General features: G+C 38.3%; 2 protein-coding genes and 3 pseudogenes across 5 annotated transcripts in view; all 5 read left to right on the forward strand.

Annotated features, from left to right (window-relative positions):
- Positions 1-26,141, forward strand: part of LOC148187492 (interferon-inducible GTPase 5-like) — a 49,755-nt gene that overhangs the window by 19,831 nt on the left and 3,783 nt on the right. Inside the window, exons 1-3 of one of the 3 annotated variants that reach the window (XM_088087363.1) lie at positions 22,242-22,310; positions 23,578-23,643; positions 23,877-24,453. In XM_088087363.1, the coding sequence (XP_087943489.1) occupies positions 23,892-24,453 (562 nt within the window). In that variant the 5' untranslated portion in view covers positions 22,242-22,310; positions 23,578-23,643; positions 23,877-23,891. Of the gene's footprint in view, positions 1-22,241; positions 22,311-23,502; positions 23,644-23,876; positions 24,454-26,141 lie in introns of those variants that run through there. The other 2 variants (XM_088087362.1, XM_088087364.1) reach the window with 2 other exon arrangements.
- On the forward strand, positions 677-8,244 carry LOC148187494 (interferon-inducible GTPase 5-like; annotated as a pseudogene). The gene is made up of 4 exons (XR_015778623.1): positions 677-908; positions 2,211-2,276; positions 2,515-3,089; positions 5,983-8,244. The product of XR_015778623.1 is annotated as an interferon-inducible GTPase 5-like (transcript).
- LOC148187495 (interferon-gamma-inducible GTPase 10-like) lies at positions 8,071-13,067 on the forward strand (annotated as a pseudogene).
- LOC148187496 (interferon-inducible GTPase 5-like) lies at positions 12,698-18,180 on the forward strand. Its single transcript, XM_088087299.1, has 3 exons — positions 12,698-12,802; positions 13,036-13,610; positions 16,820-18,180. Exons 2-3 carry the CDS (start codon positions 13,460-13,462, stop codon positions 17,458-17,460), a joined length of 792 nt encoding a protein of 263 aa, XP_087943425.1. The 5' UTR covers positions 12,698-12,802; positions 13,036-13,459; the 3' UTR covers positions 17,461-18,180.
- LOC148187497 (interferon-gamma-inducible GTPase 10-like) lies at positions 18,913-20,693 on the forward strand (annotated as a pseudogene).

Genomic DNA, 26,141 nt, shown 5'->3' on the forward strand with positions numbered 1-26,141 from the left:
ACATAAAGTAAATTAATTTAAATGATGAGCTGTCCATTACAGTCGATTTCTATTCAGCTTAGCATATGAACAGAAAGCCCTCATCATGTTTCAGCTGTGTGTAAAGATTAATAAAAGGAACCCCCGGGGAAAAAACACACTGCTTGGGTGAAGCTAATGCAATAGAAGTTTGCTTGGATAAACGATAGCATTTGCTTCTATATGTACTGTAACTAACCAATGAATGTGTTACAGAAGGGCATGACATGCTGACTAAACTCACCAGCTGGTCTTGGTTTATAGAGTACATGAGGAAACAGGTATTACCTGCACACTTACTCCATGCCACACAAGTTTATTCAAGATGTTCCAATCCTACTTGGATCTTTGTTAGGTTGAAGTGACCTAAACTTATGTGGCATTTAGTAAGTGTGCAGGTGTTACCTTTTTCCTAATGTACACTGTTTTACGACAGCCTTGCATCTACATGTTGTGTGTAAACTACCCTCTTACTATTAGGTTTATAGAGTACATTTATAGAGTACAGTAGGATTCCTGTTGTTTAGCAGGGATTATGTTTGCTGTCACAGGGACTTAGTGTCATAGGATGTCATAGGTGGTGTTTGTGTGTGTGTGTGTGTGTGTGTGTGTATGTGTGAGGGGATGTGTGTTAACTGGTTCTGGTTGTGGTGCTGTTTTGGGTGGCGACACTCTGGGCTTCCATCTGGGCTTCATGTTTTTGATTGGTGCACTGGTGTCTGTGGGCGTGTCCTTCCTCACCTGTATCCTCTCAGCTGATTAACAAACGCAGGTTTGGTGTGTGAAGCAGGAGAGAAGAGGAGACCAGGGATCACAGCAGCAGTGACAACAGCAGATCGGAAGAGATGAGGGAAAAACGCAACTGATGGTCAGCTGGAGAGAGTTCAAAGGTCAGGGGAACAGATGATATCACACTGATGTCCTGAGTGGAGCAGAGGAGAGGAGGAGACGGAGTTTGGCTCAAGCATGTGGCATGTTGTACCAACTGAGTGCTGCAGGAGGGTGTGTGGGTATGAAGGAGTTCAGAAAGATACAGAGGGGATTGGTTATGAAAGGTCTTAAAATTGGGAATCTTGAAATCAAAACAATATTTGACAGGAAGACAGTGAATTAGCTGAAAAATGGGAGTGATGTGATCTGTGGAGGGAGGTCTAGTGATGACTGAATTGTGAGCCTATTGGGATTCAGACGAGGGTAGACCACACAGAACGTAGAGGAATAGAGGTGTTACCACTATGTTTAAAATTGAACTGGATCAAGACAAAGACGACTGTGAGGGAGCCAACAGGCACCAACCAGCTCAAACCTGGACTGGATCACAACTCATCTGATGTCAAACATGGAGTATGCATTGAATTACTAACAACTTTGAACAGTGGTTTCTTCACAGGAAGCCCCTCATCTTCTCCCAGCTGAAAACAGGAGACTGCCAGTTTTCTGCCAAGTTTCCAAAAATGTTGAACTATATTACAGATTCTTCTTCTTCTTCAAAATTATTATTATTTGTTTATCAAATGGGGTGGTATTATAATTAATGTCCAAAAAAGGTTTTCAACATCAATAGTCTTCAAACAAGCCCAAGCTCTTACGAAACAAACACACAAACAAACAAAAAAGAGAAAAAAACATGAGGAGATAGAAATGGTGTGAAGTCTTGAAGAGGACAAATCTTTAAGACTGGTTGGGAACTGGGACTCTATGCCAATAGTTTTAAAAGGAAAGAACTATAAAAATGTAATATCAAAATAAAAATAAGATTTTCCTGCAAAAGTATTAAAATCCAAACTTACTCAGAAACTGTACTTTTTTGGTTGGTTGATTTTTTTTGTTTGCTGTTGTTTTTTTCACATAAAAGTTTATGATCTTTATGAATATGGATTGACTTACAACAAGAACCAGAAATTACTAACACAACTCCTAATGAATACCAAAAAGCTGTCAAGTCAGAAGACAATGGTGAAGTGTTATCACCTGCAGAGCCAGCTGGGTGTGGTGTTTTTAGCTCTGCATGTTTCTTGTAACTGTGTGTGTTTCTTGAAAGTCAGCTGATACAGAGAACCAATCAAGTGTCCTTCATTAATAGTAAGATGTTTTCATTGGTCACTGTCTTCACTATAAATGTCTGAACTCTGACAAGTTTTTCTAAAGTTTTTTACAGGAGTGAGGAAGCTGGATGTCGATTTTTCCTGCAGCTCAACAACTTCATAACTCAGGGTGGTGCACTCTTGTCTCATCTGTTTCAACATTAAGACTCCAGGGTGAGTAGCTTCTAATATTCAGCAAAAGACAAGTTTTTATTTAGATGAAATATATGAGAATGCTGTTTATCATTGTCTAAAGCAGGCACACTATAATACATTGTAATATTAATGTCCGGGCTAAATATTTACGAAATATTTTACCGTCCTTTGTATTATTATTATCATTATTACTAGATTTTCTTCTATTTCCCAAAAGACAACAATAACTTTTAACTTCCCTCATCTTTTTCTCCAGTTTTCAAGGATTATCATGGAGGATCCAATTGATGACAAAACAACTGAAGACATTAAAAAAGCATTAGAAAGCAATAATCCAGCCTCCAGTTAAAATGATCCAGGAGTATTTGGACAAGGAGAATAATACTCCACTAAATATTGCTGTCACAGGACAGTCTGGCTCTGGTAAATCCAGCTTTATTAATGCCTTCAGAGGCATAGATGATTGGGATGAAGGAGCCGCCCCTACTGGTTCTACTAAGGAAATCACCACAGAGGTTACACCATACTCCCATCCAAACTTTCCCAATGTTACACTCTGGGATCTTCCTGGTGTTGGCACCAGAAATTTTCCAAGGGACACATACCTGAAGCTGGTTGGATTTGAAAGGTTTGACTTCTTCATCATCATCTCAGACACTCGCTTCAGAGAAAATGATGTGATGCTCGCTCAGGAGATTAAGAAGATGAAGAAAAAGTTCTACTTTGTTCGCTCAAAGATTGACAATGACTTACATAATGAGGAAAGAAAACAGAGGTCAGAGTTCAATAAAGAAATGACTCTTGAAGACATCAGGGAGAACTGCATTCAAGGTAAGTGACTTCTGTGATGACACAGCAGTGAGATTAATGTCAGTCATCAAAAGCAACTGGTGGCCCGCGGGCAAAATTTGGCCCGCCGCCAATAATATCTGGCCCACCAGATGACATTGATAAAAAAAATTTAAAAAAATGATATTCGGCCTGACTCAGATCACTGATAATGACTCCATGCACAGCATCCGACAGTGCGTCTATGCGCCGGGAAGCTGACCTAGCAGAAAGAGGCACCTGTTTCACTGAGGCAATCACGCCATCCATTGATTTATCAGTAGCCAGCTCCTCCAAAACTGCCACCATCACTTCTTTAAAAACCTCTGCATCAGTGAATGGTTTGTTGTGCCGGGTTAGAACCCATGCTGCTTTAAGGGACGCACTTGTCACCTTTTGCTGCGCCGTGAGTCCTCGAACCAGGATCTTGCTGCTGTGTGCATATCCAGCTGTCAGTGCGCTAACTTTCTGCCTTCGCGCCTCTGTCTGGAGTGGATATGCAGCTTTGAAGTTGCCATGCTTAGTCTCATGGTGCCTTCGGATATTATATTCTTTGCAAACTGCAACAACCTCATTGCAGATGAGACAGACTGGCTTGGCGTTCATAAAATCAGGTAGGATGAATGCATATTTTTCTCTCCACTCTTCTTTATACGTCCTACCTTCGCTGTCGACTTTCCTTTTGACTGCTTTGGACAATGACATTTTGTCTTACTAGCTAGCTAACTAAGGTCTCACTTTATCTCGTTCTCTCAGCAAAAAAAAAAAAAAACAATAACAGCATCAGGATGTCACGCGAGAATAGGCTGCGTTACCAACGGAAACCAAATCATTACAGCAAATGACCTTAAAATGATGAATACGTTAGTTAAGCTCAGAAAAGTGTTTATTATTTAAGCATTAAGTCTTAACAGAGTAGGTGTGATTACAGACAGCAGCCTTATTATCACCAGGCTACTGGCTGTTTCCTAACGCAGACATTGTAATAACAGTGTAACAAATTCAATTGATTTAATATAAATAACTTTATTAAATCATGATTGTGTAGAAAAATGAGTGAAATTTATTTTTGTGGAAAACATAGGTTTGCTTGATGAAAATTTAATTTTGGCCCACCATTGAGTTAGTCAGAAAAAATTTGGCCCTTATTCAGACAACTGTCTGTATAAACTGCAGTTACCTGGTAAATGTGACACAATGGAGCGCTTGGTAGCTGAGGTGAGATACTCAGTGAGTCACTCAACTCTCCTCTCAGTTTATCTTCACTCAAAATGTATCAGGCACTTTTCCATACAAGTACAGTATATTTAAAATATTAAAGGAAAATGACAAAACACAGTTTTGGCAATGTATTTGCAAAGTTGAACGTAATATGAAAATTTGAACAAAATCATAGACTGTTATTTGTACCACTCTTCTACCTTTGTGACAAAAAATGCTGTCATACCAGTGATTGTTTTGAAATTGAGGTTTTACATCAATAATAATGAAATGAAAATGTAGTTTGCAAGAGTGTGTGTGTGTGTGTGTGTGTGTGTGCGCGCGTGCGCGCGCGCGTGCGTGCGTGCGTGTGTGTGTGTTTATACAACAGTTAGTTTCAACCAAGCAATTTCATTGCTCAAGAGACATTCAGTGAGCGATGATATACAGTACAACATCACTGGGACTGTTACCTTTTGACTCTGCATGTATCACTTCACTTTACAGCTGTTCTAAATCTGGTCTTTTTTATTTTGTAACTTTGTGTTTATTGGCCATTGTTAAATACAGACACTTTCCTTCTCATCAATCCACAGTGCTGTACAAGTTTTTCCAAAGCTTGAAAGTCAAAAACAAGATAATATAGTTTCACTTGCCCAATGAGAATAACACCTTGGTGAAAAACACACAAACAAAAGAAAAAAAACAATTAAACCATACAGCAAAAACAAGAACACACCTACAAAAGGGACACAGCTAAAACAGAAAAACAAACAGACAAACAGACAAACAAACAAGCAAAGAGTGACACATAAGTCACCAATGACACAGGTAATCTTTCACAATAGTTCATCATTTTCTGCTACTGAAGAGAACAAGAGAAATAAATAATGACCAGTATGAAAAGAATCTCATCTTAAATTTCGATGCAAACTCTCGCCAAAACTGAGCTGCTGTTGTCCTCTGTGATGATAGGCTTATATATACCCAATCAGTATTTGATACATCTGTGTCAAGTTCCTTTTGTCATCTTACGTTTTCTCTTAATTCTTCTTTCCATTTTCTAAATTTTTACAGTGCTGAGATTTGGTGTTTGATATTCTCACATTTGTAGTTTTAACCCAAAACTCAGGGGATGATTTCTTGTGTACACCACTGTTCTCAATGTAGCTCCTGACTTGTTAACATCTAAAGAAGTGAGAATGTGGCAAGACATATTCTTTGTGTAATGATTCAAATTGCACGACTCTGTCGCCTATAAACCGTACAAATATGATCAGCCCCATTTTATACCAGATTTTAAAAATGCAGTCCTCTTATTTAGATTAAAGTCAGGGTCATCCCTTATTTCTATCAAAGCCAGCAGCTCACTATGAAACTTTAGATCCCTCCTGACTTTATAATTTGAGCTGCATAATAATAATTCTGCAATGTAATGTAATTTGGAGGAGGCCAGTTCAGATTGCAGGGGGAAAAAATATTTACACTGACTGAAAAAAACAACAAATTACATCACAATGAAACTGTTCTCTTCAACTTCTTCATCCTTTTGTTAATGTCCACTAAATCAAAGCACATGGTGGCAGGAAAAATGTGTACAAAGAAACACTCTCATTTTCCCTTAGATAGGCATATTTAATGTGTAAAATTCTAATTGTCTTATAACTTAGATATTTACTTTCCTTTGGTCACACAGGTCTTCAACAACAAGGTGTGGTCTCTCCTCAAGTCTTCCTGGTGTCCAACCATGATCCCCACCTGTATGACTTCTCTCTGTCATTGAACACCTTTGAGAGAGAACTTCCTGCACTCAAGAGGCATGTTCTGCTGCTGGCCATGCCCAACATCAGCCTGGAGGTCATCAACAAGAAGAAAAAGGCTTTTCATTCCAAAATAAAATACATTGCAATGAGTAGTGCAGCTGGAGCAGCTGTACCAGTTCCAGGGGTTTCTGCTGCTGTTGACATAAGCCTGTTGGTTGGTGTTGTTACAAGATGGGTATTTGGGTTTGGTCTTGATATCCCGTCACTGCAGAAACTTGCTGTTATTTCACGTGTGCCATTGGATGATCTGCGTAACATCACAGTTTCATTACTGGCTGGAGTAGAAAAAATAACCCCAGAGCTTGTTTTGAAGGCGGTTACTCTAGTTGCAGGCACAGCTTCATTACTGGCAGCAGAGGAAGGGTCCAGATTCATTCCAATACTTGGAATCCCAGCAGCTATGGCCCTCTCTTTCACCTTCACCTACAGAGTTCTCAGAACATTCCTTGACATACTAAGCTGAGGATGCACAGAAGGTGTTTGAAAAGGCCTTGGGTTTGAACACCTCAGTGTGATGTTGTAAAGTGAATGAAGATGGCATTGATTGGTACATTTAAGATTGCAGAAAGTAATTTTATTTTTTCACATTTTTAGCAATCATGCATCATGCGTTTTCAGTTAGTCATTCCATCCAATAGCTTATATAAAGAAATATAATCTTCTAATAGCAGCTAAATAATGAAAGTTGTAATTGTTTATAGTACATTAAAACATGACTCTTTATCTTTTTAAAATGGTAAGGAATGTTATTTTATGTTTATATGAAACTGTATAGTGCAACAAACCTTTCTTAAATATTTTTGTGATGCATTGCCCCTTTTAACAATTTCCTAAACATAGTTTGATAATATATCTTAAACTATGTGTGTCACTATTGTTAATAATTCCTGTATTCATAGTAACCATGTGGTTATCAGTATAGTCCATGTCATCCTATTTACACAAGTGAAGGACAGATGATTGGAAACACTTCCATCTTCTCCAGTTGTTTTATGTCAAAAGGTCCTCACCAGCAGTGATGTGTGGTTTGTTTTTTTCTTCTACTGGGTACCAGCAGACAACTGATATGAGCATTTGCTTCCCTTTAGTGGTCACTATGAGGAACTGCAACACAACATCAATCAAGGGAAATCATACATGTAAAAATTGTAATGGTGATCATAATTATTCTTATTACTACTCTATCACTATTATCAATAAATATTTTAGTATTAATGTTGAGATTATTATGATACATCCTCACTGTGTTTTTTTTTCATTTGTGCATCATAGGGATAATGCCAGTATCAATATGGTCTTAATTCTAGATCTATGATGTTATCCAGGTCTCTAAATTTAAACACAAATTGTGCTACAATGTGAACAGTGTCAAAAATAATTGCGGAATATGCAAAGATTCAAACTAAGTGTGGGATGGCAAAAGCAGGATTTAGACTTTTAACCTTTATATGACATGAAAACCACCTAACCACTCAACCAATAAACAAATCAACGATTGTACAATCGGAGATGATAGTAGGTTTTGACAGGATGTATTATAAAATGAATGAAGTTTTGATTTTTTGTTTTTTCTGTGATGATTTGGGGTTTGGAGTTCATTGAGGACTTTGTTTTGAGGTGGTCTGTTGTTTCTTGTTTCCTTTGTATTCATGTTCTGTTTCTTGTTTTATTTTGTATTTTCACTCCTCTTGTGTCATGTCTGCTTTTGCTCCCCGTCCTTGTGTGTTTTCCTCCCTAGTGTTTCCCTAATTAGTGTCTCCTGTCTTGTATCAGTCTTGTCTGTCTTGTCTTGTTCGTCTCTCCTGCAGCCCTGTTCTGTTTGTCTTGTTTGCTCCACCCGAATGTCCCAGGCCACACCTTCATTAGTGAACCAATCCCTGTGATTCCCTTCTGTTCTTGTGTCCCTTGTCCTTCCATCTGTTGTCTCTGCTTGTGTTTGTCCTCTTGTTGCTCCTGCTCTGATGTTCCCTGCTGCATCCTATCGTGTTCCTGCTGTGTCCTTTACAGGAGTTCTTCCTGTGTTCTGGTTGGTTTCAGTTTAATTTCTCTTAGTTTCTTTCATCTGAATGTTGTGTTTTTGGATACTTTTTTGTTTTTAGACATTATCAGCATTAAAACTTGCTTTTTGTCTTTCATCTTTTTGGTGTTCTGCATTTGGGTTCTTATTCACTTCACCTCCTGCCAGTTTCAGTTTTGAAAGTAATCAAGTAACACATTATTTATGCCAATCAGAGGCCTCAAGAAGCAGAACGTCAATACTTAGGGCCAGAGCTAGGTGCTTCAACATGAAAGGACCGGAGGTTCCGCTTTGATTTATGTAATTATAACAATATTTTATTTAACTCTAATATAGCATTACTTTTTCAATGTTATTGCATGACAGAGGCTTCTTAATTCAGCACTATTATAACAGCTGCTCATTTATTGTTTTGTATTTTCCAAGTATAAATTAATTTAGCGATATCAGAGTGATATAATTTTTTTGTATTGCCATAAAGCCTAAAATGTATCCACGTATCAGTACTCTTTTTTGCACTCCATTCCATACATTCTCATTTTGAAGCTGAAATGTCACATAGCTTGAACCAGATCTTGATAAACTGATAAAACTTAAATCTTGATAAAACTAAGGGAAATAGTTTGTCTGAATGAGTGCCAGTGCATGTGCCAAAGGGTGCAGCTCAGTGACAAACAAACCTCTCCTCTCCATGTTTGTTGTAAAGCAGGTGATTTTACTGATAATGCTGATGGGAAAACACGAGTTAAATATTTGGCTTTGCTGTGCTTTTCACTGCTTCATATTATGTAACAAACTTTGCACTGTTCTTCATGTGGTGTATTAGTAGTCTCGTGTAATGAGGTCACAAAGGAACAAAGACACAATGGATACGTGTCTGAATTCAACTTTGCATGTTTTGATGGTTTTTGCTGCTCATTAAAGATCACTGATTGCAGGTCTTGATTTAGGTTACTGTGTAGACTCCACAAGTTATTATATTTTTTATATTCATTAACTCAAATGAAATCTCCTAACTTGGCATATCTTGCTCAGAATTAATGTGTTTTATGCATCATTAAATGAGGGCAAATTTTATATTCTGCATGTCACCACATCAAAATTCAAAGCACAACAATTTTCTGTTTTCATTATTTTACATGAGTGCTATTGATAATGCATTTGATTATGAACCAACACTTGAGTAAGTAAAGAAGAGCTGCTAACCAACGAACCTTCCTCAGCAGCTGCAAAGATCCACAAGAGTACTAAGATCAGTGGAATAATATTTCGATAAATATTGGCATCACAGGAGAGTCTGGCTCTGGCAAATCCACCTTTGTTAATGTCCTCAGAGGCATAGATGACGGGGACCAGTGAGCTGCCTGTACTGGTTATGTAGAAACCACCTCAGAGGTTACATCATACTCTCATCTAGACTGTCCCAATGCTACACTGAGATCTTCTTGGTACCGGTACCACCAAGTTTCCAGGTGACAAATACCTAAAGCCTGTTGGATTTGAAAAGTTTGACTTCTTCAGCATCTTCTCATAAACTCACTTGAAAGAAAACAGTGTGAAGCTCGCTCATGAGGTTCAGAGGATGGGGAAAAAGTTCTACTTTCTGCATTTAAAGATTGACAAAGACTTACATGATGAGGAAAGGCATCAAAGGTCAAAGTTCAACGAAGCAACAAATCTTAAACAATTCAAGGAAGACTGCATTCAAGGTAAGTGTCTCATCTAATCACATATACATGTGTTTACATCAGTGCTCATGTTTGTCATTGTGTGTGTGTGCTGGTGGTGGTGCTGATTTGGGTGGGGACACTCTTGGCTTACTTCTAGGCTTCCTCGGTTTTTGATTGGTGCACTAGTGTCTTTGGGAGTGCCTTTCCTCACCTGTATCCTCTCAGCTAATTAACAAATGCAGGTTGAGTGGATGAGACAGGAGAGAAGAGGAGACCAGGGAGCACAGCTGCAGTGACAACAGCAAAGTGGAAGAGACTTGCAGTACACAAGACTCAACGGCAAAACGAGGGGAAGACACCAACCTACAGCCAGGCTGAAAGCTGGAGAGTGCAAAGGCCGGAGAGCAGATGATATCTCACTGAAGCCCTGAGTGGAGCAGAGGAGAGGAGGAGGAAACATTTTAACCCGTGTTTTAAATGTTTTAAGTGGTTTTTTAGCTGATCAGTTTAGTCCGTTTAAACTGCAGTTCTCGTCTGCATGCTGTCAGTGCAACTCCCCAGTAGAGAAGAATTGTTTTATCCTTTAAAGTCACACTTCACACCTGTGACATTATCATCAGCTATAGGTTCTTTCCACATTTCCCATCACTTTGTGACATCTGGGGTGAAATTTAATTCAAAACAAAAACAACCAATGAAGCTGTAACGGTAACTGAAGAGGATTTTAGTTTTCACACATTTTGGCGGATGGATGTTTATTATTTATGTGACAGCACAGCAAAAACACACATTGAACACATCAAATCAAGTTAGAAAAGCTGGTCAGACTCACTTCAGCAGCTGTAGACCTGAAGAAATACAACAGAGTACAGCAAGAAAATTTAAAAGATATTTTCATAATTAAACATAAAAGCACAGGATGTAAAGACGTGGGTAGACAACACAGGACACAGAGGAATGAAACGTGTCACCAGTATGTTTAGATTTGACATGGATCAAGACAAACAGGACTGTGAGGGAGCCAACAGGCATCAACATGCCAAAACCTGGACTGGATCTCAACCAGTCTAATGTCAAACATTGAGTATGCACTGAGTTACTAACAACTTTTATGGTTTCCTCAAAGGAAGCCCCTCATCTCTCTGGCTGAAAAATGGTTTTATTCTCATTCTTCTTCTTCTTCAAAATTTTTATTTTTATTTATCAAAAAGGGTGTGATTATAAATAATGTCTCAAAAAGGCTTACAACATCAGTAGGCTTCAAACAAACCCAAGCTCTTATTAACAAAGTAACTACTTTTTTTTTCATAGTATAGTTTATGCTGTTTATGAAGATGGATTGACTTACACCAAGAACCAGAAATTACTAACACAACAACTAATGAATACCAAAAAGCTGTCAAGTCAGAAGACAATGGTGAAGTGTTATCACCTGCAGAGCCAGCAGGGTGTGGTGTCTGCAGCTCTGCATGTTTCCTGTAACTGTGTGTGTTTCCTGAAAGTCAGCTGATACAGAGAACCAATCAACTGTCCTTCATAAATAGTTAGATGTTTTCATTGGTCACTGTCTTCACTATATCTGTCTGAACCTTGACAAGCTTTTCTAGTGACAACAGCAGATCGGAAGAGATGAGGGAAAACGCAACTGATGGTCAGCTGGAGAGAGTTCAAAGGTCAGGGGAACAGATGATATCACACTGATGTCCTGAGTGGAGCAGAGGAGAGGAGGAGACGGAGTTTGGCTAAAGCATGTGGCATGTTGTACCAGCTGAGTGCTGCAGGAGGGTGTGTGGGTATGAAGGAGTTCAGAAAGTTTCAGAGGGGATAGGTTATGAAAGGTCTTAAAATTGGGAATCTTGAAATCAAAACAATATTTGACAGGAAGACAGTGAATTAGCTGAAAAATGGGAGTGATGTGATCTGTGGAGGGAGATCTAGTGATGACTGAATTGTGAGCCTATTGGGATTCAGACGAGGGTAGACCACAGAGAACGTAGAGGAATAGAGGTGTTACCACTATGTTTAAAATTGAACTGGATCAAGACAAAGGCACCAACCAGCTCAAACCTGGACTGGATCACAACTCATCTGATGTCAAACATGGAGTATGCATTGAATTACGAACAACTTTGAACAGTGGTTTCTTCACAGGAAGCCCTCATCTTCTCCTAGCTGAAAACAGGAGACTGCCGGTTTTCTGCCAAGTTTCCAAAAAATGTTGAACTATATTACAATTTCTTCTTCTTCTTCAAAATTATTATTATTTGTTTATGAAATGGGGTGGTATTATAATTAATGTCCCAAAAAGGTTTACAACATCAAAAGTCTTCAAAGAAGCCCAAGCTCTTACGAAACAAACACACAAACAATAAAAAAAGAGAAAAGAAGAGAATGGTGTAAGGTCTTGAAGAGGACAGATCTTTAAGACTATCTGGGAACTGGGACTCTATGCCAATAGATTTAAAAGGAAATAACGATAAAAATGTAATATCAAAATAAAAATAAGATTTTCCTGCAAAAATATTAAAATCCAAACTTACTCAGTAACTATACTTTTTTGGTTGGTTGATTTTATTTGTTTGCTGTTGTTTTTTTCACATAAACGTTTATGCTCTTCATGAATATGGATTGACTTACACCAAGAACCAGAAATTACTAACACAACTCCTAATGAATACCAAAAGCTGTCAAGTCAGAAGACAATGGTGAAGTGTTATCACCTGCAGAGCCAGCTGGGTGTGGTGTTTTTGCTCTGCATGTTTCTTGTAACTGTGTGTGTTTCTTGAAAGTCAGCTGCTACAGAGAACCAATCAAGTGTCCTTCATTTATAGTAAGATGTTTTCATTGGTTACTGTCTTCACTATAAACATCTGAACTCTGACAAGTTTTTCTAAAGTTTTTTACAGGATTGAGGAAGCTGGATGTCGATTTTTCCTGCAGCTCAACAACTTCATAACTCAGGGTGCTGCACTCTTGTCTAATCTGTTTCAACATTAAGACTCCAGGGTGAGTAGCTTCTAATATTCAGCAAAAGACAAGTTTTTATTTAGATGAAATATATAAGAACGCTGTTTATCACTGTCTAAAGCAGGCACACTATAATACATTGTAATATTAATGTCCGGGCTAATGTGAAATATTTTACCGTCCTTTGTATTATTATTATCATTATTACTAGATTTTTTTCTATTTCCCAAAAGACAACAATAACTTTTAACTTCTCTTATCCTTTTCTCCAGTTTTCAAGGATTATCATGGAGGATCCAATTGATTACAAAACAACTGAAGACATTAAAAAGCATTAGAAAGCAAAAATCCAGCCTTGGCTGTTAAAATGATCCAGAAGTATTTGGACAAGGAGAATAATACTCCACTAAATATTGCTGTCACAGGACAGTCTGGCTCTGGTAAATCCAGCTTTATTAATGCCTTCAGAGGCATAGATGATTGGGATGAAGGAGCCGCCCCAACTGGTTCTACTAAGGAAATCACCACAGAGGTTACACCATACTCCCATCCAAACTTTCCCAATGTTACACTCTGGGATCTTCCTGGTGTTGGCACCAGAAATTTTCCAAGGACACATACCTGAAGCTTGTTGGATTTGAAAGGTTTGACTTCTTCATCATCATCTCAGCTGATCGCTTCAGTGTAAATGATGCGATGCTCGCTGAGGAGATTAAGAAGATGAAGAAAAAGTTCTACTTTGTTCGCTCAAAGATCGACAATGACTTACATAACGAGGAAAGAAAACAGAGGTCAGAGTTCAATAAAGAAATGACTCTTGAAGACATCAGGGAATACTGCATTCAAGGTAAGTGTCTTCTGTGATGACACAGCAGTGAGATTAATGTCAGTCTTACAGTCTAACTAGTTTAAAAAAAAAAAAGTGTCTTTATATAAAGCTAATGCTTGTTATTATGTTTGTCTGACTCCAGTTCACTTTGCTCTCTTATTTTGATTATCAAATTTTCAAAATAGAATACCAATTACAATACCAATTAGACATCGCACATAATGGAGCACTTGGACCCTGTGAGAGCCATTGTTGGACAGTCCAGATATCTCGACAGATTCCAGTTTTTCAACAGATGTTTACTGGAACAAATTGACCTGCAGAGAAAATTTGGACCGACAGGATGCTGTTATCCCTCACAGTCATCATTTAGACCAGTGGTCGGCAACTGGCGGCTCGCGGGCAAAATTTGGCCCGCCGCCAATAATATCTGGCCCACCAGATGACATTGATAAAAAAAAAAAAAAAAATGATATTCGGCCTGACTCAGATCACTGATAATGACTCCATGCACAGCATCCGACAGTGCGTCTATGCGCCGGGAAGCTGACCTCGCAGAAAGAGGCACCTGTTTCACTGAGGCAATCACGCCATCCATTGATTTATCAGTAGCCAGCTCCTCCAAAACTGCCACCATCACTTCTTTAAAAACCTCTGCATCAGTGAATGGTTTGTTGTGCCGGGTTAGAACCCATGCTGCTTTAAGGGATACACTTGTCACCTTTTGCTGCGCCGTGAGTCCTCGAACCAGGATCTTGCTGCTGTGTGCATATCCAGCTGTCAGTGCGCTAACTTTCTGCCTTCGCGCCTCTGTCTGGAGTGGATATGCAGCTTTGAAGTTGCCATGCTTAGTCTCATGGTGCCTTCGGATATTATATTCTTTGCAAACTGCAACAACCTCATTGCAGATGAGACAGACTGGCTTGGCGTTCATAAAATCAGGTAGGATGAATGCATATTTTTCTCTCCACTCTTCTTTATACGTCCTACCTTCGCTGTCGACTTTCCTTTTGACTGCTTTGGACAATGACATTTTGTCTTACTAGCTAGCTAACTAAGGTCTCACTTTATCTCGTTCTCTCAGCAAAAAAAAAAAAAAAAAAACAATAACAGCATCAGGATGTCACGCGAGAATAGGCTGCGTTACCAACGGAAACCAAATCATTACAGCAAATGACCTTAAAATGATGAATACGTTAGTTAAGCTCAGAAAAGTGTTTATTATTTAAGCATTAAGTCTTAACAGAGTATGTGTGATTACAGACAGCAGCCTTATTATCACCAGGCTACTGGCTGTTTCCTAACGCAGACATTGTAATAACAGTGTAACAAATTCAATTGATTTAATATAAATAACTTTATTAAATCATGTTTGTGTAGAAAATGAGAGAATTTTTTGTGTGGAAAAGACAGGTTTGCCTGATGAAAATGTAATTTTGGCCCACCATTGAGTTAGTCAGAAAAATTTGGCCCTTATTCAGACAACTGTCTGTATAAACTGCAGTTACCTGGTAAATGTGACACAATGGAGCGCTTGGTAGCTGAGGTGAGATACTCAGTGAGTCACTCAACTCTCCTCTCAGTTTATCTTCACTCAAAATGTATCAGGCACTTTTCCATACAAGTACAGTATATTTAAAATATTAAAGGAAAATGACAAAACACAGTTTTGGCAATGTATTTACAAAGTTGAACGTAATATGAAAATTTGAACAAAATCATAGACTGTTATTTGTACCACTCTTCTACCTTTGTGACAAAAAATGCTGTCATACCAGTGATTGTTTTGAAATTGAGGTTTTACATCAATAATAATGAAATGAAAATGTAGTTTGCAAGAGTGTGTGTGTGTGTGTGTGTGTGTGTGCGTGCGTGCGTGCGTGCGTGCGTGCGTCGTCTTGATGTGTGTGTTTATACAACAGTTAGTTTCAACCAAGCAATTTCATTGCTCAAGAGACATTCAGTGAGCGATGATATACAGTACAACATCACTGGGACTGTTACCTTTTGACTCTGCATGTATCACTTCACTTTACAGCTGTTCTAAATCTGGTCTTTTTTATTTTGTAACTTTGTGTTTATTGGCCATTGTTAAATACAGACACTTTCCTTCTCATCAATCCACAGTGCTGTACAAGTTTTTCCAAAGCTTGAAAGTCAAAAACAAGATAATATAGTTTCACTTGCCCAATGAGAATAACACCTTGGTGAAAAACACACAAACAAAAGAAAAAAAACAATTAAACCATACAGCAAAAACAAGAACACACCTACAAAAGGGACACAGCTAAAACAGAAAAACAAACAGACAAACAGACAAACAAACAAGCAAAGAGTGACACATAAGTCACCAATGACACAGGTAATCTTTCACAATAGTTCATCATTTTCTGCTACTGAAGAGAACAAGAGAAATAAATAATGACCAGTATGAAAAGAATCTCATCTTAAATTTCGATGCAAACTCTCGCCAAAACTGAGCTGCTGTTGTCCTCTGTGATGATAGGCTTATATATACCCAATCAGTATTTGATACATCTGTGTCAAGTTCCTTTTGTCATCTTACGTTTCTCTTAATTCTTCTTTCCATTTTCTAAATTTTTACAGTGCTGAGATTTGGTGTTTGATATTCTCACATTTGTAGTTTTTAACCCAAAACTCAGGGGATGATTTCTTGTGTACACCACTGTTCTCAATGTAGCTCCTGACTTGTTAACATCTAAAGAAGTGAGAATGTGGCAAGACATATTCTTTGTGTAATGATTCAAATTGCACGACTCTGTCGTCTATAAACCGTACAAATATGATCAGCCCCATTTTATACCAGATTTTAAAAATGCAGTCCTCTTATTTAGATTAAAGTCAGGGTCATCCCTTATTTCTATCAAAGCCAGCAGCTCACTATGAAACTTTAGATCCCTCCTGACTTTATAATTTGAGCTGCATAATAATAATTCTGCAATGTAATGTAATTTGGAGGAGGCCAGTTCAGATTGCAGGGGGAAAAAATATTTACACTGACTGAAAAAAACAACAAATTACATCACAATGAAACTGTTCTCTTCAACTTCTTCATCCTTTTGTTAATGTCCACTAAATCAAAGCACATGGTGGCAGGAAAAATGTGTACAAAGAAACACTCTCATTTTCCCTTAGATAGGCATATTTAATGTGTAAAATTCTAATTGTCTTATAACTTAGATATTTACTTTCCTTTGGTCACACAGGTCTTCAACAACAAGGTGTGGTCTCTCCTCAAGTCTTCCTGGTGTCCAACCATGATCCCCACCTGTATGACTTCTCTCTGTCATTGAACACCTTTGAGAGAGAACTTCCTGCACTCAAGAGGCATGTTCTGCTGCTGGCCATGCCCAACATCAGCCTGGAGGTCATCAACAAGAAGAAAAAGGCTTTTCATTCCAAAATAAAATACATTGCAATGAGTAGTGCAGCTGGAGCAGCTGTACCAGTTCCAGGGGTTTCTGCTGCTGTTGACATAAGCCTGTTGGTTGGTGTTGTTACAAGATGGGTATTTGGGTTTGGTCTTGATATCCCGTCACTGCAGAAACTTGCTGTTATTTCACGTGTGCCATTGGATGATCTGCGTAACATCACAGTTTCATTACTGGCTGGAGTAGAAAAAATAACCCCAGAGCTTGTTTTGAAGGCGGTTACTCTAGTTGCAGGCACAGCTTCATTACTGGCAGCAGAGGAAGGGTCCAGATTCATTCCAATACTTGGAATCCCAGCAGCTATGGCCCTCTCTTTCACCTTCACCTACAGAGTTCTCAGAACATTCCTTGACATACTCGCTGAGGATGCACAGAAGGTGTTTGAAAAGGCCTTGGGTTTGAACACCTCAGTGTGATGTTGTAAAGTGAATGAAGATGGCATTGATTGGTACATTTAAGATTGCAGAAAGTAATTTTATTTTTTTCACATTTTTAGCAATCATGCATCATGCGTTTTTCAGTTAGTCATTCCATCCAATAGCTTATATAAAGAAATATAATCTTCTAATAGCAGCTAAATAATGAAAGTTGTAATTGTTTATAGTACATTAAAACATGACTCTTTATCTTTTTAAAATGGTAAGGAATGTTATTTTATGTTTATATGAAACTGTATAGTGCAACAAACCTTTCTTAAATATTTTTGTGATGCATTGCCCCTTTTTAACAATTTCCTAAACATAGTTTGATAATATATCTTAAACTATGTGTGTCACTATTGTTAATAATTCCTGTATTCATAGTAACCATGTGGTTATCAGTATAGTCCATGTCATCCTATTTACACAAGTGAAGGACAGATGATTGGAAACACTTCCATCTTCTCCAGTTGTTTTATGTCAAAAGGTCCTCACCAGCAGTGATGTGTGGTTTGTTTTTTTCTTCTAATGGGTACCAGCAGACAACTGATATGAGCATTTGCTTCCCTTTAGTGGTCACTATGAGGAACTGCAACACAACATCAATCAAGGGAAATCATACATGTAAAAATTGTAATGGTGATCATAATTATTCTTATTACTACTCTATCACTATTATCAATAAATATTTTAGTATTAATGTTGAGATTATTATGATACATCCTCACTGTGTTTTTTTTTTTCATTTGTGCATCATAGGGATAATGCCAGTATCAATATGGTCTTAATTCTAGATCTATGATGTTATCCAGGTCTCTAAATTTAAACACAAATTGTGCTACAATGTGAACAGTGTCAAAAATAATTGCGGAATATGCAAAGATTCAAACTAAGTGTGGGATGGCAAAAGCAGGATTTAGACTTTTAACCTTTATATGACATGAAAACCACCTAACCACTCAACCAATAAACAAATCAACGATTGTACAATCGGAGATGATAGTAGGTTTTGACAGGATGTATTATAAAATGAATGAAGTTTTGATTTTTTGTTTTTTCTGTGATGATTTGGGGTTTGGAGTTCATTGAGGACTTTGTTTTGAGGTGGTCTGTTGTTTCTTGTTTCCTTTGTATTCATGTTCTGTTTCTTGTTTTATTTTGTATTTTCACTCCTCTTGTGTCATGTCTGCTTTTGCTCCCCGTCCTTGTGTGTTTTCCCTCCCTAGTGTTTCCCTAATTAGTGTCTCCTGTCTTGTATCAGTCTTGTCTGTCTTGTCTTGTTCGTCTCTCCTGCAGCCCTGTTCTGTTTGTCTTGTTTGCTCCACCCGAATGTCCCAGGCCACACCTTCATTAGTGAACCAATCCCTGTGATTCCCTTCTGTTCTTGTGTCCCTTGTCCTTCCATCTGTTGTCTCTGCTTGTGTTTGTCCTCTTGTTGCTCCTGCTCTGATGTTCCCTGCTGCATCCTATCGTGTTCCTGCTGTGTCCTTTACAGGAGTTCTTCCTGTGTTCTGGTTGGTTTCAGTTTAATTTCTCTTAGTTTCTTTCATCTGAATGTTGTGTTTTTGGATACTTTTTGTTTTTAGACATTATCAGCATTAAAACTTGCTTTTTGTCTTTCATCTTTTGGTGTTCTGCATTTGGGTTCTTATTCACTTCACCTCCTGCCAGTTTCAGTTTTGAAAGTAATCAAGTAACACATTATTTATGCCAATCAGAGGCCTCAAGAAGCAGAACGTCAATACTTAGGGCCAGAGCTAGGTGCTTCAACATGAAAGGACCGGAGGTTCCGCTTTGATTTATGTAATTATAACAATATTTTATTTAACTCTAATATAGCATTACTTTTTCAATGTTATTGCATGACAGAGGCTTCTTAATTCAGCACTATTATAACAGCTGCTCATTTATTGTTTTGTATTTTCCAAGTATAAATTAATTTAGCGATATCAGAGTGATATAATTTTTTTGTATTGCCATAAAGCCTAAAAATGTATCCACGTATCAGTACTCTTTTTTGCACTCCATTCCATACATTCTCATTTTGAAGCTGAAATGTCACATAGCTTGAACCAGATCTTGATAAACTGATAAAACTTAAATCTTGATAAAACTAAGGGAAATAGTTTGTCTGAATGAGTGCCAGTGCATGTGCCAAAGGGTGCAGCTCAGTGACAAACAAACCTCTCCTCTCCATGTTTGTTGTAAAGCAGGTGATTTTACTGATAATGCTGATGGGAAAACACGAGTTAAATATTTGGCTTTGCTGTGCTTTTCACCGCTTCATATTATGTAACAAACTTTGCACTGTTCTTCATGTGGTGTATTAGTAGTCTCGTGTAATGAGGTCACAAAGGAACAAAGACACAATGGATACGTGTCTGAATTCAACTTTGCATGTTTTGATGGTTTTTGCTGCTCATTAAAGATCACTGATTGCAGGTCTTGATTTAGGTTACTGTGTAGACTCCACAAGTTATTATATTTTTATATTCATTAACTCAAATGAAATCTCCTAACTTGGCATATCTTGCTCAGAATTAATGTGTTTTATGCATCATTAAATGAGGGCAAATTTTATATTCTGCATGTCACCACATCAAAATTCAAAGCACAACAATTTTCTGTTTTTCATTATTTTACATGAGTGCTATTGATAATGCATTTGATTATGAACCAACACTTGAGTAAGTAAAGAAGAGCTGCTAACCAACGAACCTTCCTCAGCAGCTGCAAAGATCCACAAGAGTACTAAGATCAGTGGAATAATATTTCGATAAATATTGGCATCACAGGAGAGTCTGGCTCTGGCAAATCCACCTTTGTTAATGTCCTCAGAGGCATAGATGACGGGGACCAGTGAGCTGCCTGTACTGGTTATGTAGAAACCACCTCAGAGGTTACATCATACTCTCATCTAGACTGTCCCAATGCTACACTGAGATCTTCTTGGTACCGGTACCACCAAGTTTCCAGGTGACAAATACCTAAAGCCTGTTGGATTTGAAAAGTTTGACTTCTTCAGCATCTTCTCATAAACTCACTTGAAAGAAAACAGTGTGAAGCTCGCTCATGAGGTTCAGAGGATGGGGAAAAAGTTCTACTTTCTGCATTTAAAGATTGACAAAGACTTACATGATGAGGAAAGGCATCAAAGGTCAAAGTTCAACGAAGCAACAAATCTTAAACAATTCAAGGAAGACTGCATTCAAGGTAAGTGTCTCATCTAATCACATATACATGTGTTTACATCAGTGCTCATGTTTGTCATTGTGTGTGTGTGCTGGTGGTGGTGCTGATTTGGGTGGGGACACTCTTGGCTTACTTCTAGGCTTCCTCGGTTTTTTGATTGGTGCACTGGTGTCTGTGGAGTGCCTTTCCTCACCTGTATCCTCTCAGCTAATTAACAAATGCAGGTTGAGTGGATGAGACAGGAGAGAAGAGGAGACCAGGGAGCACAGCTGCAGTGACAACAGCAAAGTGGAAGAGACTTGCAGTACACAAGACTCAACGGCAAAAGCGAGGGAAGACACCAACCTACAGCCAGGCTGAAAGCTGGAGAGTGCAAAGGCCGGAGAGCAGATGATATCTCACTGAAGCCCTGAGTGGAGCAGAGGAGAGGAGGAGGAAACATTTTAACCCGTGTTTTAAATGTTTTAAGTGGTTTTTTAGCTGATCAGTTTAGTCCGTTTAAACTGCAGTTCTCGTCTGCATGCTGTCAGTGCAACTCCCCAGTAGAGAAGAATTGTTTTATCCTTTAAAGTCACACTTCACACCTGTGACATTATCATCAGCTATAGGTTCTTTCCACATTTCCCATCACTTTGTGACATCTGGGGTGAAATTTAATTCAAAACAAAAACAACCAATGAAGCTGTAACGGTAACTGAAGAGGATTTTAGTTTTCACACATTTTGGCGGATGGATGTTTATTATTTATGTGACAGCACAGCAAAAACACACATTGAACACATCAAATCAAGTTAGAAAAGCTGGTCAGACTCACTTCAGCAGCTGTAGACCTGAAGAAATACAACAGAGTACAGCAAGAAAATTTAAAAGATATTTTCATAATTAAACATAAAAGCACAGGATGTAAAGACGTGGGTAGACAACACAGGACACAGAGGAATGAAACGTGTCACCAGTATGTTTAGATTTGACATGGATCAAGACAAACAGGACTGTGAGGGAGCCAACAGGCATCAACATGCCAAAACCTGGACTGGATCTCAACCAGTCTAATGTCAAACATTGAGTATGCACTGAGTTACTAACAACTTTTATGGTTTCCTCAAAGGAAGCCCCTCATCTCTCTGGCTGAAAAATGGTTTTATTCTCATTCTTCTTCTTCTTCAAAATTTTTATTTTTATTTATCAAAAAGGGTGTGATTATAAATAATGTCTCAAAAAGGCTTACAACATCAGTAGGCTTCAAACAAACCCAAGCTCTTATTAACAAAGTAACTACTTTTTTTTCATAGTATAGTTTATGCTGTTTATGAAGATGGATTGACTTACACCAAGAACCAGAAATTACTAACACAACAACTAATGAATACCAAAAAGCTGTCAAGTCAGAAGACAATGGTGAAGTGTTATCACCTGCAGAGCCAGCAGGGTGTGGTGTCTGCAGCTCTGCATGTTTCCTGTAACTGTGTGTGTTTCCTGAAAGTCAGCTGATACAGAGAACCAATCAACTGTCCTTCATAAATAGTTAGATGTTTTCATTGGTCACTGTCTTCACTATATCTGTCTGAACCTTGACAAGCTTTTCTAGTGACAACAGCAGATCGGAAGAGATGAGGGAAAAACGCAACTGATGGTCAGCTGGAGAGAGTTCAAAGGTCAGGGGAACAGATGATATCACACTGATGTCCTGAGTGGAGCAGAGGAGAGGAGGAGACGGAGTTTGGCTAAAGCATGTGGCATGTTGTACCAGCTGAGTGCTGCAGGAGGGTGTGTGGGTATGAAGGAGTTCAGAAAGTTTCAGAGGGGATAGGTTATGAAAGGTCTTAAAATTGGGAATCTTGAAATCAAAACAATATTTGACAGGAAGACAGTGAATTAGCTGAAAAATGGGAGTGATGTGATCTGTGGAGGGAGATCTAGTGATGACTGAATTGTGAGCCTATTGGGATTCAGACGAGGGTAGACCACAGAGAACGTAGAGGAATAGAGGTGTTACCACTATGTTTAAAATTGAACTGGATCAAGACAAAGGCACCAACCAGCTCAAACCTGGACTGGATCACAACTCATCTGATGTCAAACATGGAGTATGCATTGAATTACGAACAACTTTGAACAGTGGTTTCTTCACAGGAAGCCCCTCATCTTCTCCTAGCTGAAAACAGGAGACTGCCGGTTTTCTGCCAAGTTTCCAAAAATGTTGAACTATATTACAGTTTCTTCTTCTTCTTCAAAATTATTATTATTTGTTTATGAAATGGGGTGGTATTATAATTAATGTCCCAAAAAGGTTTACAACATCAAAAGTCTTCAAAGAAGCCCAAGCTCTTACGAAACAAACACACAAACAATAAAAAAAGAGAAAAGAAGAGAATGGTGTAAGGTCTTGAAGAGGACAGATCTTTAAGACTATCTGGGAACTGGGACTCTATGCCAATAGATTTAAAAGGAAATAACGATAAAAATGTAATATCAAAATAAAATAAGATTTTCCTGCAAAAATATTAAAATCCAAACTTACTCAGTAACTATACTTTTTGGTTGGTTGATTTTATTTGTTTGCTGTTGTTTTTTTCACATAAACGTTTATGCTCTTCATGAATATGGATTGACTTACACCAAGAACCAGAAATTACTAACACAACTCCTAATGAATACCAAAAAGCTGTCAAGTCAGAAGACAATGGTGAAGTGTTATCACCTGCAGAGCCAGCTGGGTGTGGTGTTTTTTGCTCTGCATGTTTCTTGTAACTGTGTGTGTTTCTTGAAAGTCAGCTGCTACAGAGAACCAATCAAGTGTCCTTCATTTATAGTAAGATGTTTTCATTGGTTACTGTCTTCACTATAAACATCTGAACTCTGACAAGTTTTTCTAAAGTTTTTTACAGGATTGAGGAAGCTGGATGTCGATTTTTCCTGCAGCTCAACAACTTCATAACTCAGGGTGCTGCACTCTTGTCTAATCTGTTTCAACATTAAGACTCCAGGGTGAGTAGCTTCTAATATTCAGCAAAAGACAAGTTTTTATTTAGATGAAATATATAAGAACGCTGTTTATCACTGTCTAAAGCAGGCACACTATAATACATTGTAATATTAATGTCCGGGCTAATGTGAAATATTTTACCGTCCTTTGTATTATTATTATCATTATTACTAGATTTTTTTCTATTTCCCAAAAGACAACAATAACTTTTAACTTCTCTTATCCTTTTCTCCAGTTTTCAAGGATTATCATGGAGGATCCAATTGATTACAAAACAACTGAAGACATTAAAAAAGCATTAGAAAGCAAAAATCCAGCCTTGGCTGTTAAAATGATCCAGAAGTATTTGGACAAGGAGAATAATACTCCACTAAATATTGCTGTCACAGGACAGTCTGGCTCTGGTAAATCCAGCTTTATTAATGCCTTCAGAGGCATAGATGATTGGGATGAAGGAGCCGCCCCAACTGGTTCTACTAAGGAAATCACCACAGAGGTTACACCATACTCCCATCCAAACTTTCCCAATGTTACACTCTGGGATCTTCCTGGTGTTGGCACCAGAAATTTTCCAAGGGACACATACCTGAAGCTTGTTGGATTTGAAAGGTTTGACTTCTTCATCATCATCTCAGCTGATCGCTTCAGTGTAAATGATGCGATGCTCGCTGAGGAGATTAAGAAGATGAAGAAAAAGTTCTACTTTGTTCGCTCAAAGATCGACAATGACTTACATAACGAGGAAAGAAAACAGAGGTCAGAGTTCAATAAAGAAATGACTCTTGAAGACATCAGGGAATACTGCATTCAAGGTAAGTGTCTTCTGTGATGACACAGCAGTGAGATTAATGTCAGTCTTACAGTCTAACTAGTTTAAAAAAAAAAAAGTGTCTTTATATAAAGCTAATGCTTGTTATTATGTTTGTCTGACTCCAGTTCACTTTGCTCTCTTATTTTTTGATTATCAAATTTTCAAAATAGAATACCAATTACAATACCAATTAGACATCGCACATAATGGAGCACTTGGACCCTGTGAGAGCCATTGTTGGACAGTCCAGATATCTCGACAGATTCCAGTTTTCAACAGATGTTTACTGGAACAAATTGACCTGCAGAGAAAATTTGGACCGACAGGATGCTGTTATCCCTCACAGTCATCATTTAGACCAGTGGTCGGCAACTGGCGGCTCGCGGGCAAAATTTGGCCCGCCGCCAATAATATCTGGCCCACCAGATGACATTGATAAAAAAAAAAAAAAATGATATTCGGCCTGACTCAGATCACTGATAATGACTCCATGCACAGCATCCGACAGTGCGTCTATGCGCCGGGAAGCTGACCTCGCAGAAAGAGGCACCTGTTTCACTGAGGCAATCACGCCATCCATTGATTTATCAGTAGCCAGCTCCTCCAAAACTGCCACCATCACTTCTTTAAAAACCTCTGCATCAGTGAATGGTTTGTTGTGCCGGGTTAGAACCCATGCTGCTTTAAGGGATACACTTGTCACCTTTTGCTGCGCCGTGAGTCCTCGAACCAGGATCTTGCTGCTGTGTGCATATCCAGCTGTCAGTGCGCTAACTTTCTGCCTTCGCGCCTCTGTCTGGAGTGGATATGCAGCTTTGAAGTTGCCATGCTTAGTCTCATGGTGCCTTCGGATATTATATTCTTTGCAAACTGCAACAACCTCATTGCAGATGAGACAGACTGGCTTGGCGTTCATAAAATCAGGTAGGATGAATGCATATTTTCTCTCCACTCTTCTTTATACGTCCTACCTTCGCTGTCGACTTTCCTTTTGACTGCTTTGGACAATGACATTTTGTCTTACTAGCTAGCTAACTAAGGTCTCACTTTATCTCGTTCTCTCAGCAAAAAAAAAAAAAAACAAGAACAGCATCAGGATGTCACGCGAGAATAGGCTGCGTTACCAACGGAAACCAAATCATTACAGCAAATGACCTTAAAATGATGAATACGTTAGTTAAGCTCAGAAAAGTGTTTATTATTTAAGCATTAAGTCTTAACAGAGTATGTGTGATTACAGACAGCAGCCTTATTATCACCAGGCTACTGGCTGTTTCCTAACGCAGACATTGTAATAACAGTGTAACAAATTCAATTGATTTAATATAAATAACTTTATTAAATCATGTTTGTGTAGAAAAATGAGAGAATTTTTTTGTGTGGAAAAGACAGGTTTGCCTGATGAAAATGTAATTTTGGCCCACCATTGAGTTAGTCAGAAAAAATTTGGCCCTTATTCAGACAACTGTCTGTATAAACTGCAGTTACCTGGTAAATGTGACACAATGGAGCGCTTGGTAGCTGAGGTGAGATACTCAGTGAGTCACTCAACTCTCCTCTCAGTTTATCTTCACTCAAAATGTATCAGGCACTTTTCCATACAAGTACAGTATATTTAAAATATTAAAGGAAAATGACAAAACACAGTTTTGGCAATGTATTTGCAAAGTTGAACGTAATATGAAAATT

The sequence above is a fragment of the Plectropomus leopardus genome, chromosome 14 (genome assembly GCF_026936395.1).
Source record: "Plectropomus leopardus strain MGB_pleo_1.0 chromosome 14, ASM2693639v1, whole genome shotgun sequence".
Lineage (NCBI taxonomy): Eukaryota > Metazoa > Chordata > Actinopteri > Perciformes > Serranidae > Plectropomus > Plectropomus leopardus.